Raw genomic sequence first — 16,735 nt, forward strand, 5'->3', positions numbered from 1 at the left:
AAGGCAGGAGAATGGGGCTGAGCGAGATAATAAATCGTGGGACTGAAAGGCCTTTCCCTTTGCTGTACATTTCTATTTCCATGGTCTGATAATTCAGCCAAAATGCAAAGCAGTAATAACTATCATAACCTGTTCTTGCTTTATTTTTCCATGTGATTGTGTTTGCTGTTTCTCAGGATGGATCACCCAGTTGTGCACGTCTCCTGGCACAATGCAGTGGCTTACTGTGCCTGGGCAGGTAAACGGCTGCCCACGGAAGCTGAATGGGAATACGCCTGCAGAGGTGGACTTGAGAACAGGTAAAAATAAGACTCTTTTCTGGAAATTATACCAAAGCAGAACAGATTTCATATGCCGTTGTGAGGGGTTTAAAGAATGGATAGCAAAGGTTCAAATGACAAACCATCTGCACCAAGAGGTAGCCGGTTCTTTGAAGAGACCACCACCCTGTAGAATTCCCCAATTTTGGGGAAAAGATATGAATATCCCTTCAATATGTTAAAGTTTAAACCAGTAATGAACTGGAATCCAGATCTACACTCAGTGGCCACTCCTATACCTATAACATGGCCACTGAGTGCATGTTCATGGTCTTCAGCTGCTGTAGCCCATCCACTTCAATGTTCGATGTGTTGTGCATCCAGAGATGCTCTTCTGCACACCACTGTTGTTTGGCAATGGTTACTTGAGTTACTGTCACCTTCCTATTTGGTTGAACCAGTTTGGCCATCCTCCTCTGGTCTCTCTCATTAACAAGGCATATTTGCCACAGAATTGCTGCTTATAGGATGTTTCTTTTGTTTCTCACACTATTCTCTGTTAACTAGAGATTGTTGTGTGTGAAAATCCTTGGAGATCAGCAGTTTCTGAGATACTCCAACCATCCTGTCTGGTACCAACAATCATTGCACAGTCAACGTCACTTAGATCACTTTTTTTCCCCCATTCTGATGTTTGGCCTGAAAAACAATTGGACCTCTTGACCACGGCTGCGTTCTTTTATGCATTGAGTTGCTGCCATATGATTGGCTGATTAGGTATTTGTGTTAACAAACAGGTGCACTTAATAAGGTGGCCACTGAATGTAATTCTTTATTCTAACAATACCAGGAGAAGATTGTGTCATGAGAAATTTGTCAGACTTTGTTCGCTAATCTGACCTCCAGTATTTTTAATGTAATCGGAAACATCACATCATTATCACGAACTGTTGGTTAAACTTCCATGCATAGAACCAATGGCTTCCAATGTGGTTTATTTCTGAATTGTAATTTAAATATCAATAACATTGATTTTCTATTTTCCCAATAAAAGTTGGTTGTAAATTAGAATGCAGAATCTGAACTAAGTGAGCTTGCTGTTGCTTGAAGTACAGTACCCTGCAAAAGTCTTAGGCACATAGATATATATAGCTAGGATATCTTTTGCACAGTATGTAATAATTTTATGTGTTGCACTGTACTGCCCGCTGCTGCAAAAAAACACAAATTTCATGGCATATGTGAGTGATGATAAACCTGATTCTGTTGTGGACTGAGAGTGGGAAAGGGGCTGGGAGCGGGGTATCATGGTTGGGAAAAGGGGAAGCAAGAGGGTAGGCAGCAGAAGACACCAGAGAGACATTCTATAATGATCAATAGACTAATCTCTACCCTCACCATTTGCAGCATCCTTTGTGATCTAGCTGCATTGTCATTTAATGCACAAACTAACAGTATAATAGGAAGCCCTGTGCAGGTGATGTTATTGCAGTCTTCTCCAAAAAAATCAGCGTGAATCATTTCCATTTCTAGTACTTACAAAGTTCAGAATAAATTTATTATAGTAAATTATAAATTATAGTTCTTTGATAATAAATTTACTGTTCACAAAGTAATCTTAGTGGACTGTAACATAGATGTTTTTCTCTCTGTGGCATGAGAGCTGATTGTGGGGGTTGGGGGTGCAGTTAAATAGCATACCAAGTAATAATTACTGTTTAACAAGCTTTCTAACCAGAAAAAATATACAAGTGGTGGGTAATTCTCGTAAAAATATTTTGAAATAAAAGGAATTTTATGCTTTTCAAAGACATCTCTTGGTCCCAGTAGAGCAGCCAACGTAATCAAAGACCCACCCACCCTGGGTATTCTGTATTCCTCACCCCCCACAACATTCCCGCTAAGGTGTGCGCACCTGCCTGCACACACACATCTTCTGTTATTAGCACACTGAGGAATTTAAACTGCGCACTAAAAGTTGTCACCCTCTACCTCGTTGGCATGTTAAGTATATTTCATGATCGTACACAATCACATTTCGTTTTCCGGTGTCTGTTGTGAACAGTGTTGACAACGTGGAGTGTGCGATGATTTGTCTGCAGATTTTAGAGCTGGCTTATTTATTTTGTTTTTATTGAAAAAAATTATTGATTAAGTATGTCGAATTCCAAAGAAGCAAAGGGTGTGAAGCGCAGAAGAACTGCTAGGTCATTGAAAGCGGAATGGCTTAATCAAACAGTAGAAACTGCTACACCAAAACCTCATGGGGTCAGGAACATGCAGCTAAGAGAAATATTTATGTACAATACTGGTGTTACCTATGTGTATTGTTGCGATGCAAAAGTTGCTGGAGAATTTGCAAGTGCGAGGAAGTGGAGTGATATTTGGAAATTTGACTTTTTAAAATGTTATTTAGCAAGCGCCGGTATGCAAAAGCTCCGGCGAGGAAATCCTTCATTACCCGATCAAGCCTGCTGTGTATATTTTGTGACAGTGCAGAAGAATGAGGGCGAAAACGATCAAACCCAGGGGAGATCAAAGTTTTTATTAACAGTGTTTTGCTAAATGTTAAAATGAATACCTCTATATATAAAATTCAGCACGCACATGTTGTTATTACTGGGCAAAAAATTTGCACAACACAAGATTTAGTGGGAACATTGCTCCCCACCGCCCCCCTCCACCAATCAGGCTGAAGATACAAAAGCCTGAAAGCACATACTGTACCATCAAGGTCAAAATCAGCTTCTATCCCACTGTTCTAAGACTTGAATGGTCCCCTAAAACAATAAGATGATATCTTTATCTCACAAACTACCTTTTATGGTCTTGCATTCTATCATCTGCCCACACTGCGCTTTTTCTGTAAATGTAAACCTGTTTTCTATTTTCTGTTATTGTTTTCCCCTGTCCTACCTCAATAGTATATTCAAGTCTTCAAATATTCAAGTATGTGATGAAATGAATTGAATGGTGTGCATAACGAATTATTTTTGCTATACTTCAGTATGTGTGAGAATAACAAATTCATTTATCAATTTAACCCATTTCCTATATGTTAACCATGCCCCAATATTCTGTCACTCTGGAACAGGGTTTCCCAGCCTGGGGTCTACGGTACTATTTGTCCATGGCATAAGAACAGCTGGAAACCCCTACTCTTAAGACAACTTACAATCACCAATTAACCTACTAGTCCACCTGTCTTTGGCATATGGGAGCAAAATGGAGCATTTTTAAAAAAAACCCATGCAATCTCCACATGGAAAGCACCCAAATTCAGGATTGAACCTGAGTCACTGGCATGTGAGACAGGGGCTCTACTAGCTGTGCCACTGTGCGGCTATGATTTTCAACATTGGAGAATGGCTGTGATTGTGGTGAACTGGGTTGATGAAGTCTGCAGAACTGGAAAAATGGACTGAAAAGTGGCAGATGGAATTTAATACAGACAAGTTGAGGTGTTGCACTTTGGGAGGACAAACACGGTAGGATTTACACAGTGAACATTAGGGCATTGAGGACAGCAGTAGAACCAAGGAATCAGGGAATACAGATACATAACTCCTTGAAAATGTTATCACAAGTAGATAGGGCTGTAAAGAAAGCTTTTGGCACATTGCCCTTCATAAATCAGAATACTGAGTACAGAACTTGGCATGTTATGTTGAAGTTGTACAGGAGATTGGTGAGGCCAAATTTGGAGTATTGTGTGCAGTTCTGGTCATCTACCTACAGGAAAGATACCAACAAGATTGAAAGAGTATAGAAAAAATTTACAAGGATGCTGCCAGGACTTGAGGACCTGAGTTAAAGAGAGAGTTTAGGAATTTATTCCCTAGAGTGTAGGAGAATGAGGGTAGCTTTATCGAGGGTATAGATGGGGTAAATGCAAGCATGCATTTTTTCAACTGAGGTTGGGTGACTAGAGGTCATGAGTTAAGGGGGAAAGATGAACTATTAAGGGAACATGAGGGGGAAGTCCAGAGGGTGATAGAGTGTGCAACAAGCTGCCAGCACAAGTGGCGGATGCAGGTTCGCTTTGCAACATTGAAGAGAAGTTTGGCTATGTACATGAATAGGAGGGGTAGGGTCCAGGTGCAGGTTGATGGTTACTAGGCAGAATAACAGTTCCTCATGGACTAGATAGGCCAATGGGCCTGTTTGTCATTTGTAGTGCTTTTTGACTGTGACTCTAAGGTGGGAATGCAGTGATTGACTTTGTATCCCTGAGCCCAGCTAGAGAACGAAGGGTTTTACATTCACCAGCCTAACCCGGCCCATCCTCGTTTGCAGTCCATTAATTTGAGTATATTATTTATTTTTTGAAATTATTCTAGCAAAGAAACCCAAGATAGATCACAGGAGATGTATAAATGAAAGTATGACACTGAGAAGATATTCTGGCAGCTCACCAAAAGCTTAAATGGAAGTGGACATTTTAAAGAGCATCCTGTAGGAGGCAGATGTGTCAAGAGGTCTGTGGAGGAGACTCGTGGTTTAAAGTGTTGGCAACTTTAAGGATGGATCTCAGTTGCAGAACGATTTAATTCAGGGATAAGGAAGAGGTGAGAAATGGCCACAAAAACCATCTTGGTGTGTTCTGGTGCTGAAAAAGACTCGTGAAAGTAATTGATGCAAGCAAATAGATTGGAAACAAATATTAGGATTGTAAATTGTTGTTGGGTGTATGGGATGTAGCACCTCTAGTGAAGACGCTTATCATGTCCATTCTGGGGCAGCCCATTCACCTTTGGTTCCAAGTACCTATTTGCATGCGACAGGGGCCACACACTGGTACAGCACTTCCACAGGTGGGCTAGACCAGGTGAGGGTAGCTGGCAGGCCTCATACTCCGGTCAGATAATGGTATGGCTGTCCTAGCCTGGGAAGTCATCTCTGTCCGATTGGTTGAATGAGATCAACAGTGAGAGCCAGTGGCCAGGAAGATGGTTCTGCAATGCTTCATGGAGAGTCACAGAAGTCATGGTCATCGACTGGAAACCTGACCCAGAATTTCCAAGGTCAAGAGAGTGGAATTGCCCCAGTGCAACGACTTTCCACTTCAAAAACACTCCTGTGGAGGTGCAGAGATGGCCAAACAATCAATCTGGTGTTGCTCGGTTGGCAGCCAGTATTGATCAGCAAGCACGACAGTGGTGAATCAATTGGACTTCATGTGCAGGTATGGCTGCTGTCCTTTTGGATGATCTCAGAAGAGGGAGTGAAGGGAAGCCAGCCGGGAATACACTGCAGCAGCCAAATGTAGAGCTTAGAAAGGGAGAAATGAGGTCTATGGTAGCAGTTGTTAAAACATAAAACAGTCATACCACACAACCCATCCAGTGCATGGTAAACACTAAGAGCCCATTTCCATTAATCCCATTTTAATCATCCAACATTCCACCAAATCCCACTAGATGCTAAGACTCAACTACACTGCAAGCAATTCTTAGTGGCTAATTAACAACCTGCATGTCTTTGGGAAACAAGAACGAGAACCCAGGGGAAGCATGTGCTGTCACAAAGAGGTCCTGCAAACTCCATGCAGGTAGTATAGTGGGGGGGGGGGGGTCAGAAGTGAACCCAGGTTGCTGGAGGTTTGAGACAGCATCTCAACCAGATGCACCATTGCAACCGGCTGAGTTTCAGACTCAATCTGTCAGAGGATTGGTCTCAGCAGGAAGAGAAGAACTTGTAATGGGAACGGAAGAAGGGGACTGTGCATTACTCAGTATTTCACTGCAGGGTATTTCTTCTCCTCCTGAACAATGTGACAGATAAACAATCTGACAATTAAGAGTTGGTGGTAAGGTAGAACAGCAACATTAACTGATCAAGAAATCCATTTCAAGTAACTATCAGCCTTTGTGAAAGGAAAACCTTAGACAGTGGCTCTAAAGATAACTTTTTGTAATTTTGCCTGTCATGACTATTTTGTACAGAACAATTCTGTGGTCACTTGGTTATGATGGTATGCATTCAGTTACAGTTCGAGCTCAGTCCAGAGTTAGTACTACGCCATAAATAAGCCAAAACAAGCAGCTACGTTTATTGCATGTACCGATAGGATCCCAGTAAGGAAAAGGTGTCTCAACACGAAATTTTGTTCATGCAGTATATGGGATTTAATTCATTAAACAGAAATACTGTGTCCAGCTAAGCAAAGAACTGTTTATCCAAGCTATTCGTCATCTACACTAATAGCTCCTGAAGGGCCTCAAGTTCCCTATCTCTGTTTGATAATGTTCCTAGGCAACCCTTTGGGATATATTACGTTATTCTAAAAGATGTCATATAAAAGGAAGTTCATATTGATCATTTCACAAAGTAATGAGAGGCTCCAATGATAACTGCAAACTGGGCTCAATACTTAAAAGTCAATGGAAATGGGGCTTTTGTGGTGTTAAAAGCCTTTATCTGGAACAAACCAAGATTTATTTTCAATATCAATTACAGATATTTACTGCTAATGAATATATTATGAGTGTGTAACTGAGAAAAATGCAAGAGCGATTTTAACCTGCACTTTGGTCCAGAATGGATTCTCTTTTATGTGCCTAACATGCAGCTGAAATGAATAACATTATAAACTTCAAAAGCAGTGTATTTCCCCTCGCCTTTGTTCCCTTCATTATTAAAAGTTATATTCTTTCTGCTTTTTCAGTTGTCTTCCCTTAGCAGGTGTTTCATAGGCAGGCCAAGAGTGAGCAAACAGCTTTCAAATGACATTCTGAAGCTGATGGTGAGATTTAGGAGATGGTTTTGTTGCCCTATGTGGATAGATTTTTATTTAGTGCTCCTTCAAAGTAGTGGCTAATATTATTTTTCCAGTACACCAGACATCTTTCCCTTTAGATTCGGATTGAGCATAATGCTAGATGAAACCCCTTTAAAACTATCCTCCATTATATAATTGGGGATTAGTATAACAGTTAGTTTAACATTATTACAGCACCAGTGACCCAAGTTCAATTCCCATCACCGTAAGGAGTACATTCGCACAAACTCTACAGACAGGGTTTCCTCTGGGTGCTCTGCTTTCATCCCACATTGCAAAGACATACAGGTTAGTAGGTTAATTGGTCACATGGGTGTAATTGGGAGATGCGGGCTTGTTGAGCTGGAAGGGCCAGTTACCACGCTATACCTCTAAATAATTTTTTTTAATCCCAAACTAGAAAATAGTTGCTTTTTTTTTCTCTCATGTGTGTGAAGTGTTGATTCCAAAGATGACATAAATTACAGATTACTGATGCAAAAGGTTACAGCTCGTCAATGAAACAATTAACTGTTCTATGAGACACAATCATTCCTCAGCTGCTGGGTCTAAGAAACAGGGTGTAAAAATAGATCTGACTCATTACATCTCATATCCAAGCTATCATTTGCAGCTGATGAAATAATTTAGCCATGGTTAGTAGCCTTTCACTTGACACTTAAATAGGTGATATTTTAGCCAGTGCAGAGAGCTATCAAACATGACAGGGGGTCTTGATCAGCTGGGTAAGTGAGCTGAGTATTGACAAATGGTTTTCATTCCAGATAAGTGTGATGTGTAAAATTTTTGGAAGTCAAACCAGGGTAGGATTTATACAGTGAATGGTAGGGCCCTGTGACTCAGAAGTACAAGTATACACAAGAGTTCATGGAAAATGGTGTCACAGGTAGTCCAGGTGCTGAAGAAGGTGCTTAGTACACTTTAACAGTCAGGGCGATGAGTACAAGAGTTGGGATGTTATGTTCCAATTGTACAGGATATTAGTGAGGATGTATTTGGAGTATTGTGTATGGTTCTCGTCACTCTTTTATAGGAAAGATGTCATTAAGATAGATAGAATGCAAAGATGATCTAGCAGAATGTTGCCAGGACTTGGGGACTGGAAACATGGAGAGAGGTTGATCAGGCTCGGACTTTATTCCGTAGAATGAACAAAACTAATGCATGGCACTCCAGAAGTGTATACAATCATAAAGGTACAGATATTGTTGTTATTGTGAATAAAATCATCAGAGAGATACTGAAGCTGATGGATATAGATGCTTTTATTCAGCAAAACAAGCAGGCATCATTCTGGAGATGCTCTCAGTAGAAACCTCCTAACTCAATATTACATCATATTTTATATGTTAAAGTACAAAGGTAACAACAGGACAATTTCATAGCATGTCCTTTGAGTTTCAAACACCCACATCTTCACAAGAACACAAGGGTTAATTGCCCCTGCCTCTACAGCTGCAGTCAGGCTTATGCACATACCTCAGGTGAATGGATGTTTCCTAGTTTGCAATCAAACCAAATCGGAAGCTCCAGCAAGACCACTGTTCCAAGCAGCGTTTTAACCTCAATCTACAATCCACATTCAGATCTGGACTGGTTGCTGTTGAGATTAATATTTGCTATATACCATAAATCCAGAATATACCCTAACAATAGGATAAATGCATATTCTTTCTCCCCAAGGAAAGGAACTCAAAAACTAGAGGGCATAGGTATAAGGTGAGAGGTTTTTAAAAAAAAGGGACCTGAGGGGCACCCAGAAGGTGGTGCATGTATGGAACGAGCTGCAAGAGAAAGTAGCTGAGACCGATACAATAACAACATTTAAGAGGGTATGTGGATAAGAAAGGTTTAGAGGGATATAGGACAAACATCAGTAAGTTGGACTAGCTCAGGTGGGCATTTTGCTCAGTAAAGACATGTAGAGCTGTATTACTCTACCGCTCTATGTCTCTGAGTGAATAAATTAATATAGTTACAAGAATCGTTATATAATTGTACAGATTAAATGGTCATATTAGAATAAGATAATTGATGACAAAACAATTATTTGTCATCAAATTGAGAATTTCCTCTTTGCTCTCCACAGGAGTGCAATGGGATCCTCTAAGGTCAACTGAGAAATAAAGTGATATAACATACACAAAATGCTGGAGGAACTTGGCAGGTCAGGTAGCATCTATGGAGAGGAATAAAGAGCCAACGTTTGGGTCGGCCTGAAAACATGGTTTCTTTATTTCTCTCCATGGATTGCTGAGCTCCTTCAACATTTTGTGTGTGTTGCTCTGAACTTCTAGCCTCTGCAGAATCTCCTGTGTTGAGAAAAATGGAGCCTAGATTTAACTTGTTTGAAAAACGGCACCATAACATCCTGATCTTCCTTCAGCACTACACCCACAATCTTCCATATCAGAAAGCAGATCTACTACTGGCACACTTCTGAGTGAAAAAGACTCCTTGATTTCTCACACTAGCATATGCAATGAGTAGGTATTCAATCCTTTTATTGCCTGTCCTATGGGCTACAGCTGAATGTAGCTCGTTTATTTGATGTTGTAAATGAAGTATTCAGCTTGTCTTGCATCGACACGGGCACTGAGTCTGTACAACTCTGAACTATGTTTACAACAGCTGGAATCCAGGAAAATCATGGGAATTGATTACCAACTGGGAGATAGCAACTTGTTGCATTGGGGAGTAGATATCTAAAAGTAGTCATATTTTCAGTAAAGGCATTTTGAACTTTAATTTAGACATACAGAATAATGTCGAACCTGAAGCAGTCAAAACACTCCCTGTTCCAGACAGGCTGAACTGAACCAGCCACAGAAATTCTAAGCAACACACACATAAAGTTCTGGAGGAACTTAGCAGAACAGGCAGCATCTACAGAGAGGAATAGAGTCAACCTTTCAGGCCGAGACCCTTCGTTGGGACTGGAAAGGATGTGGGCAGAAGCCAGACTGGGGGGCGGGTGAAGGTTTACAAGCTTTAAGGTAAAAGGTGAAGCCAGGTAAAGGGGAAGGTGGGTTGGTGGGAGAGAGGGGAGGAAGTGAGAAGCTGGGAGGTGATAGGTGGAATAGGTAAAGGGCTAAAGAGGAGATTCTGTTGGTATAACAGCAGGTTGGAGCTAGGCATCCTTCATTTAGCAGATTCTGCAATCTTTCCACTGCATCCTTCTCATAAGTCAGAAGCATTGTTTCAACAGGTACATTTAATGTCAGGGAAATGTATACTCTATACATTATGAAATTCTTTTTCTTCGCAAACATCCACAAAAACAGAAGAGTGCCCCAATGAATGAATGACAGTTAAATGTTAGAACCCCAGAGCACCCCCACCTTCCCCCTCCCACACACAAACAGCACCAAGGCAACGACCCCCCCCCCCCCCTCCACCAAGGAGCCTCACAGCTTCATTGACCCAGGTTCAGGTCTCTCCTTGGTTCCTGATAGTGAGGAGTTTCTCCAGTTTCCTCCAACTTCTCAAAGACGTGCAAGTTGGTAAGTTAATTGGCCCAAGTGCGTAAGTGAGTGGTAGAAGTTAATGGGAATTGAGAGGAAGGTTGGGTCAATAAACTGGGATTAGTGTAAAGGTAGGCTTAACAGTCAGTATGGACTCAGTGGGCAGAAGGGCCTGTTGTCATATTGTATAAGGCTGTCATGTTTTTGCTTATTTCACTGGCAACCTGGTAGGTGTGGAAAACCTGAAAGCTGGTATAATATCAGATGACATAAGATTGTGCCTGCTTGCTGAACCTTAAGTGTAGTTTGCACAATGTAGACCAAGTGAGGGAGGGAGGGAGGAGAGATACAGCTGAAAATAATGTTACAAGCCTGATGTTGCTGCAGTTTGCTGAGCGGGGTATTCAGCGTGTTTCATTTATTGAATTTCAATAGGTTTCAACAGGTACATTTAATGTCAGAGAAATGTATACAATATACATCCTGAAATTCTTTTTCTTCGCAAACCTCCACAAAAACAGAGGAGTGTCCCAGAGAATGAAATATAGTTAAATGTTAGAACCCCAAAGCCTCACCCCAATTCCCCACCAGCAAAAAAGCATCTGCACCCCTCACTGAGCACTCAAGTGTGCAGCAAAGCATCAATAAAGACACAGACTTGCAGTACCCCAAAGACTAATTGTTCACCCGGTATTTGACAAACCACAGGCTCTCCCTCTCTCTCTCTAATAAGGAAAAAAGAGGTGTCCCCGTTTCACAGTGAGAGGGGAGATGTAACAAAACAACTTGCTGATTTATGATGTTAAAAGTCTGTTGCGTTGCTTTTTCCAAGCTCTGTGCCCAAAGATCTTGGGTCTCTGGGCACATAGCCAGCAGCCAGGTCAATGCTTTCAATCTTCCATGTACTCCCACAACACACCAGTTTTCTGCAGCGGCATTGACCTCAAATCCGCCCGCTTCCAGAGCCGCGAAAATCCGGCACCCTGAAGGCGCACGAGTCTTCCAGGCCGTGTCCTTGGCATTTTGAAAAGTGACTGGCAGTGAGACACTGACAGCGAGTTCCATTCCCACAAAGAACCAAAGTCAGTGTGTAACTCCAAGTCAGGGTCTTCAAAAGAACCCTGAAATGGGAAAAAAGAGATATTAAAGATAGAAATAGAGCTGTTTCTGAAGATGCAAGCAAAGGAGTTGCTGATAGGCGCCCTCATCCTAAGCTCGCCCTCTGACTAGTGGACTACTCTCTGCTGGCTTGGACAAAGGTTGCAGCAACGACATCAAATGAGCTTGATACCACCCATGACTAAGCACTGTGCTTGATTTGCACCCCATCTATTGTACTAAATATTACACCCACCACTAGCGTTCTATAAAGGTGACTGCCTTGTACAAAATACACTGCAGTTACTCACTCAGAAGCACCTCTGAAACCCAGGACCACTCAAAAGGCAGCTCGTACTTGGGGCACCACTACTTGCAAGTCATTTTCTCCGCACTTGTTCCTCCCCGTGTTGATGGACCCACCCATTGTGGAATGTACCACCATTCCTTTATACTCAACGTATCCAATCCTGGTAACTCCAACCCAACAGTACCAAGTGAACATGTGTCCGTCTAACACTTCAGTGATTCAAGGAGACAGCTCATTACTTCAAAGCTTAAGGGAAGTGAGGAACTGATAAACTCCAGCTTTTTCCCCCAGGCTGTGAGACTAATGAATACCCTGTTACCACCAAGATCTTATCACTAGAACAGCGAACTGTTTACTGTTTTACCGTTATTTCATTTGGTCGTGTATATGTATGGTCAGCTGACAATACACTTGAACTTGAACTCCATTGAGTCTTCAACAGCATTATATGTTGCACTGATGATCTGATCCCAACAGTCTTGCCAACGCACCTCCTCCACTGCCTTCAACTACTCAAAGTTGTTGAGAGAAAACATTAGAAATTCTGCAGATGCTGGAAATCTAAGCAACACACACAAACACAAAATGCTGGAAGAACACAGCAGATCAGGCAGCATCTATGGAAAAAAAGTACAGTCATCGTTTCGGGCAGAAACCCTTTGGCAGATATTGAGAGCATCGGGTTTATTCAAAATCTAAAGGTCAAAGTAAATTTATCATCAAAGAACATAAATGTCACCATATACTACATTAAAGTTCATTTTTTGCAGGCATTCACAGGAAAATAAAGAAATATAATAGAATTTATGAAGAATCTATACATTAACAAAGAATGCTAAAGAAGCAATTGTGCAAATAAAAATAGAGAGATAGATAGCAAGCAAATAAATAATACTGAGAACTTGAGATACTGAGTATTTTGAAGTGAGTCTGTAGGTTGTGGAATCAGTTCAGTGTTGAGGTGAGTGAAGTTTTCCACACCGGTTCAGGAGTCTGATGGCTGTAGGCTAATAACTATTACTGAACACAAAATACACTGCAGATGCTGGGGTCAAAGCAACACGCACAACATGCTGGAGAAACTCAGCAGGTCAGGCAGCATCGACGGAAACAAACAGTAAACGTTTCGGGCCAAGACCTGACGAAGGCTGTCGCAACATGGAGACAAATGCATTTGTTTTATTGAATTCTAGATAATTATTGATAATTATTGGATTCTGATTTGCTGAGTTGCCTTTCACACAGATCTATCCCCATGCTCGAAAGCAGCCTTCATATAATTATCAGAGCCACAGAGCCATTGGAATTATGTACAACCCAGCCATGCTGTCCTTTTGGTATAATGCACAACATCAATAGATATTGTATAGTAAGGTGATATTCATCAAGTGAGGGGCATTTCTTTTAAAGGGAAGAAGGTCAGACAGACTTAGGCAGACACCATGCCAGAAGTGCAGTTGCTGAAAGAAGCCAACAGTGGTCATAAGAAGCAATAATCTATTGTGAGCCATTGTTAGAAGGGAACATCACAAGAGTTACTGGAGGACAGGTCAAATAGATCTAGTATCTCAACTATTAATTACTTTAGAAGCATCCTCTTCACCAATGAAGACAAAGTATTCAATTAATGTAACAGTGCCCTCTGATTCCACTGCAAGTTCCCATTTTCACCGTTAATAAGCCTCATGCTTCCATGAGCAATCTCTTCACTATTTATTTGCATTGGGAAAGCTTTGAAATGTCTTAGAGATTGCCAGCTGCTCTTTTCTCAAATTCTGTCTCAATTTTCATAGTCCCTCTGATTCCTTTGTTACTAGCCTGATTCCTGCCACTCTTTATAACCTTGTACTTGTCATAATGTTTCTTTGCTTTTTATCTTCACTCTTTTGTCATCCTAGGAGCTCAGTATATGTTTGTTTCTTCTTTGTGCCTCATAGGAATAGGCTCAACTGCATCTGAACTGTCTTCTTCTAAGTCAGCCTATTTTTCTCATATAGTTTACCTGTTAACCTTTGAATCTGCGGGAGCACAACTGTTAGTGTAACGCAATTGCAGCGTAAGTGACCTGGTTTCCATTCCTGCCACAGTCTGGAAGGATTTTGTGCATTCTCCTCAAGTCCACGTGGGTGTCTTCTAGGTGCTCCAGTTTCCTACTACATTCCAAACATATATGGGTCAGGTTTAATAAGCTGTGGCCATGATATGTTGGAGCCAAAGCATGATGATAGTTGTGGGCTGCCCCAGCACATCCTTAGACTGTTGGCTGTTGACACATTTTACTGTATGTTTCAATATTTCGACATACACGTGACAAATAAAGCTGATCTCTAAATCTCTCTTTACTTACCCTGGCCAGAGCTACTCGCAATCCATCGAAATTGGCCTTCCCCAATTAATTATTTTTACTTTATAAAGCTCCTTTTCCTGTTCTGTAATAAAACTACATCATATTATAGAATGACCTTAATCTCCTCAACATTGCTCTACCATAGTCAAGGGGTTTCTCCCTTACAAAAAGGGCTAGAGCATGATTTAAGCAATGGGAAATGATGGCTGCCTCCCAAGTTCGCATCTGCTGTCTCTTTTGCATGCTACGCATATAGATAAATGGAAATAGAGATGAGGAGGTTATCATGGAAAGATGAGGCAATCAGCAGCGTGGGAGGATGAAACACTGCAGTGGTTTATGAGGGGATCCCACACACTACAGAGTAGCCCATTCAGGCCATAGTTCACAGCTACCTGCCAATGCTATCTCTCTACTAAAGGGTAGCACAGGGAAAGTTGATGACATCAAGGTCATTTAAATAATTTGCTGTTCCCATGAATTGCCCTTCGTGAAAATAAAAGAAACAAATTCCATAGCTTGCAGCTTTTAGTGCATGTGTCACTGGGTCAAAAGCATTTCTTTATTTTTATTTAGAGATAGAGCGCAGGGTAAGTCCTTGCAGCCCAAATGAGCTGCACCACCACTGATCCAACCATAGCCTAATTACAGGACAGTTTACAATGGCCAACTAACCTACTAACTGGTATGTCTTTGGACTGTGGGAGGAAACCCACATGCACACAGGAAGGACATACAAACTTTCTAATAGAGGACGCCGGAACTGAACTCCAAACTCTGAGCTCCAATAGTGTTGTGCTAACTGCTACGCTATCGTGGTGCCCCCATGTGGCATAAACTTTGATGGTGGCATCATATGCACAAAATACACTGGGAAATGTCATTGTGTTAGAACGTTCAACTTGTAAAGCTTTGGGTATGATTGGCTATTTCCAACTCAGAATAGAAGGTTGCAAATGGAAATTTATGCCAGGGAAACAACTGGCAGTGAATTCAAATAGCATATATCAAACTACTATATAATGCTAGTTTGATGTTGATTATGCAAAGTTATACCATGCATTGAACACTGGATCAGATCTTCATTGCTGATTGTCCTCTCCTGCTTCTAATGAGCAGAGGGGTCCTCTTGCCAGCTCACTTCTTTTGCTGATTGGACAATGTCACATGAATGGAGAAGTGCTACTATGCAAGATGCCATAAGACCATAAGGCTTAGGCCATTCAGCACATCGAATCTGCTCCACCATATCAAACTCCTCTTCGAATATACTCACTTGCTTCGCCTTCACAGCCACCCGTGGCAATTCCACAAATTCACCACTCTCTGGCTAAAGAAATTCCACCTTATCTCTGTTCTAAAGGGGAGAACTTCGGTACTGAGGCTGTGCCCTCTGGTAATAGACTCTCAAACCACTGAAAATGTCTTTCATATTTGACGCAGACTTTAATATTAGAGCCATGAACCTGTACACGGCATTTTCATTAACTGTACAATTCACTTCTATTTGGGGTACAACATATTTCAACAGTTGCTTCTATCAACGTTCTTTACTCAAAGTACTTTTTAGAGTATTTACCCTGGTCAGAGGGCTGCTATCAGTGTATGAATAATGCCAGGGAGAACCAGGTCTTGTCCCTGACAAACCATTTTAAAAACAACCCACTGTGCAAGCTATAAATAGATTCAATTGTCTATTATAAGCATGGTAGATTATGGAAACCAGACCTTGCAGAGCCTGTGAGCAACACTTTGCATGTCCCAGCTCTGTACTTATGATAATTACACTCACAAAATGCTGTAGGAAATTAGCAGGTCAGGCAGCATCTATGGAGAGGAATAAAGAGCTGATATTTCAGGCCAAGACTGTTGGCTCTTTATTCCTCTCTGAAGATGTGGCCTAAACCGCTGAGTTTGTTTGTATGTGTTGCTCTAACTTTCCAGCATCTGCAGAATCTTGTGTGTTTATGATATACTTCATGATAATGGCTGGGATCATCACATAAAAAAAAACTCTTTGGATTAAAAATAATTTAAATTAGTGTGTACATTGTGTACCTTCCCATTAAAGATTTTGCCTAAATTGTAAATGCTAAGCAGACTCAAATCCAACGTCCAGTCAATGGGATTTAGGAATGCTGTGATTGTAATTAATGAAAAAAAATCCCAAGCAGTGTTTTGTATTTTAGACACATTCAGTAATGGATCTCTTAACTAATTCCACGGCTTCTCATTTTACACTTAATCTGAAAGAACTTTCTAGAGCCTGAGTAATCATGACATATTGATTGAAGCTGACTGCGCCGTCTCAAGCTGCCGTCCTTCTGAATATTTATAGTCTTGTATTAAGAAAGCTAGAGAGCAATCTAATCTTAATTAAAGGTTACTGTCTTGTATAAATGAGAACTAGAACTGGCAGAATTTTATGTCCTACAGATTATTTAGGCAAACATATCAGCAGCAATTTTATCCCAT

At 41.1% G+C, this 16,735-nt stretch overlaps 2 protein-coding genes across 8 annotated transcripts in view; one reads left to right on the forward strand and one right to left on the reverse strand.

Annotated features, from left to right (window-relative positions):
- sumf1 (sulfatase modifying factor 1) overlaps positions 1-16,735 on the forward strand; it is a 187,806-nt gene that overhangs the window by 67,249 nt on the left and 103,822 nt on the right. For all 7 annotated transcript variants that reach the window (XM_059944389.1, XM_059944391.1, XM_059944392.1 and 4 more), the window contains one exon: positions 177-299. In XM_059944389.1, coding sequence (XP_059800372.1) covers positions 177-299 — 123 coding nt within the window. The remainder of the gene's footprint in view (positions 1-176; positions 300-16,735) is intronic.
- The window catches only part of setmar (SET domain and mariner transposase fusion gene), a 180,158-nt gene that overhangs the window by 15,940 nt on the left and 147,483 nt on the right, over positions 1-16,735 (reverse strand). The window lies entirely within an intron of this gene.

This window comes from Hypanus sabinus, chromosome 19 (genome assembly GCF_030144855.1).
Source record: "Hypanus sabinus isolate sHypSab1 chromosome 19, sHypSab1.hap1, whole genome shotgun sequence".
Lineage (NCBI taxonomy): Eukaryota > Metazoa > Chordata > Chondrichthyes > Myliobatiformes > Dasyatidae > Hypanus > Hypanus sabinus.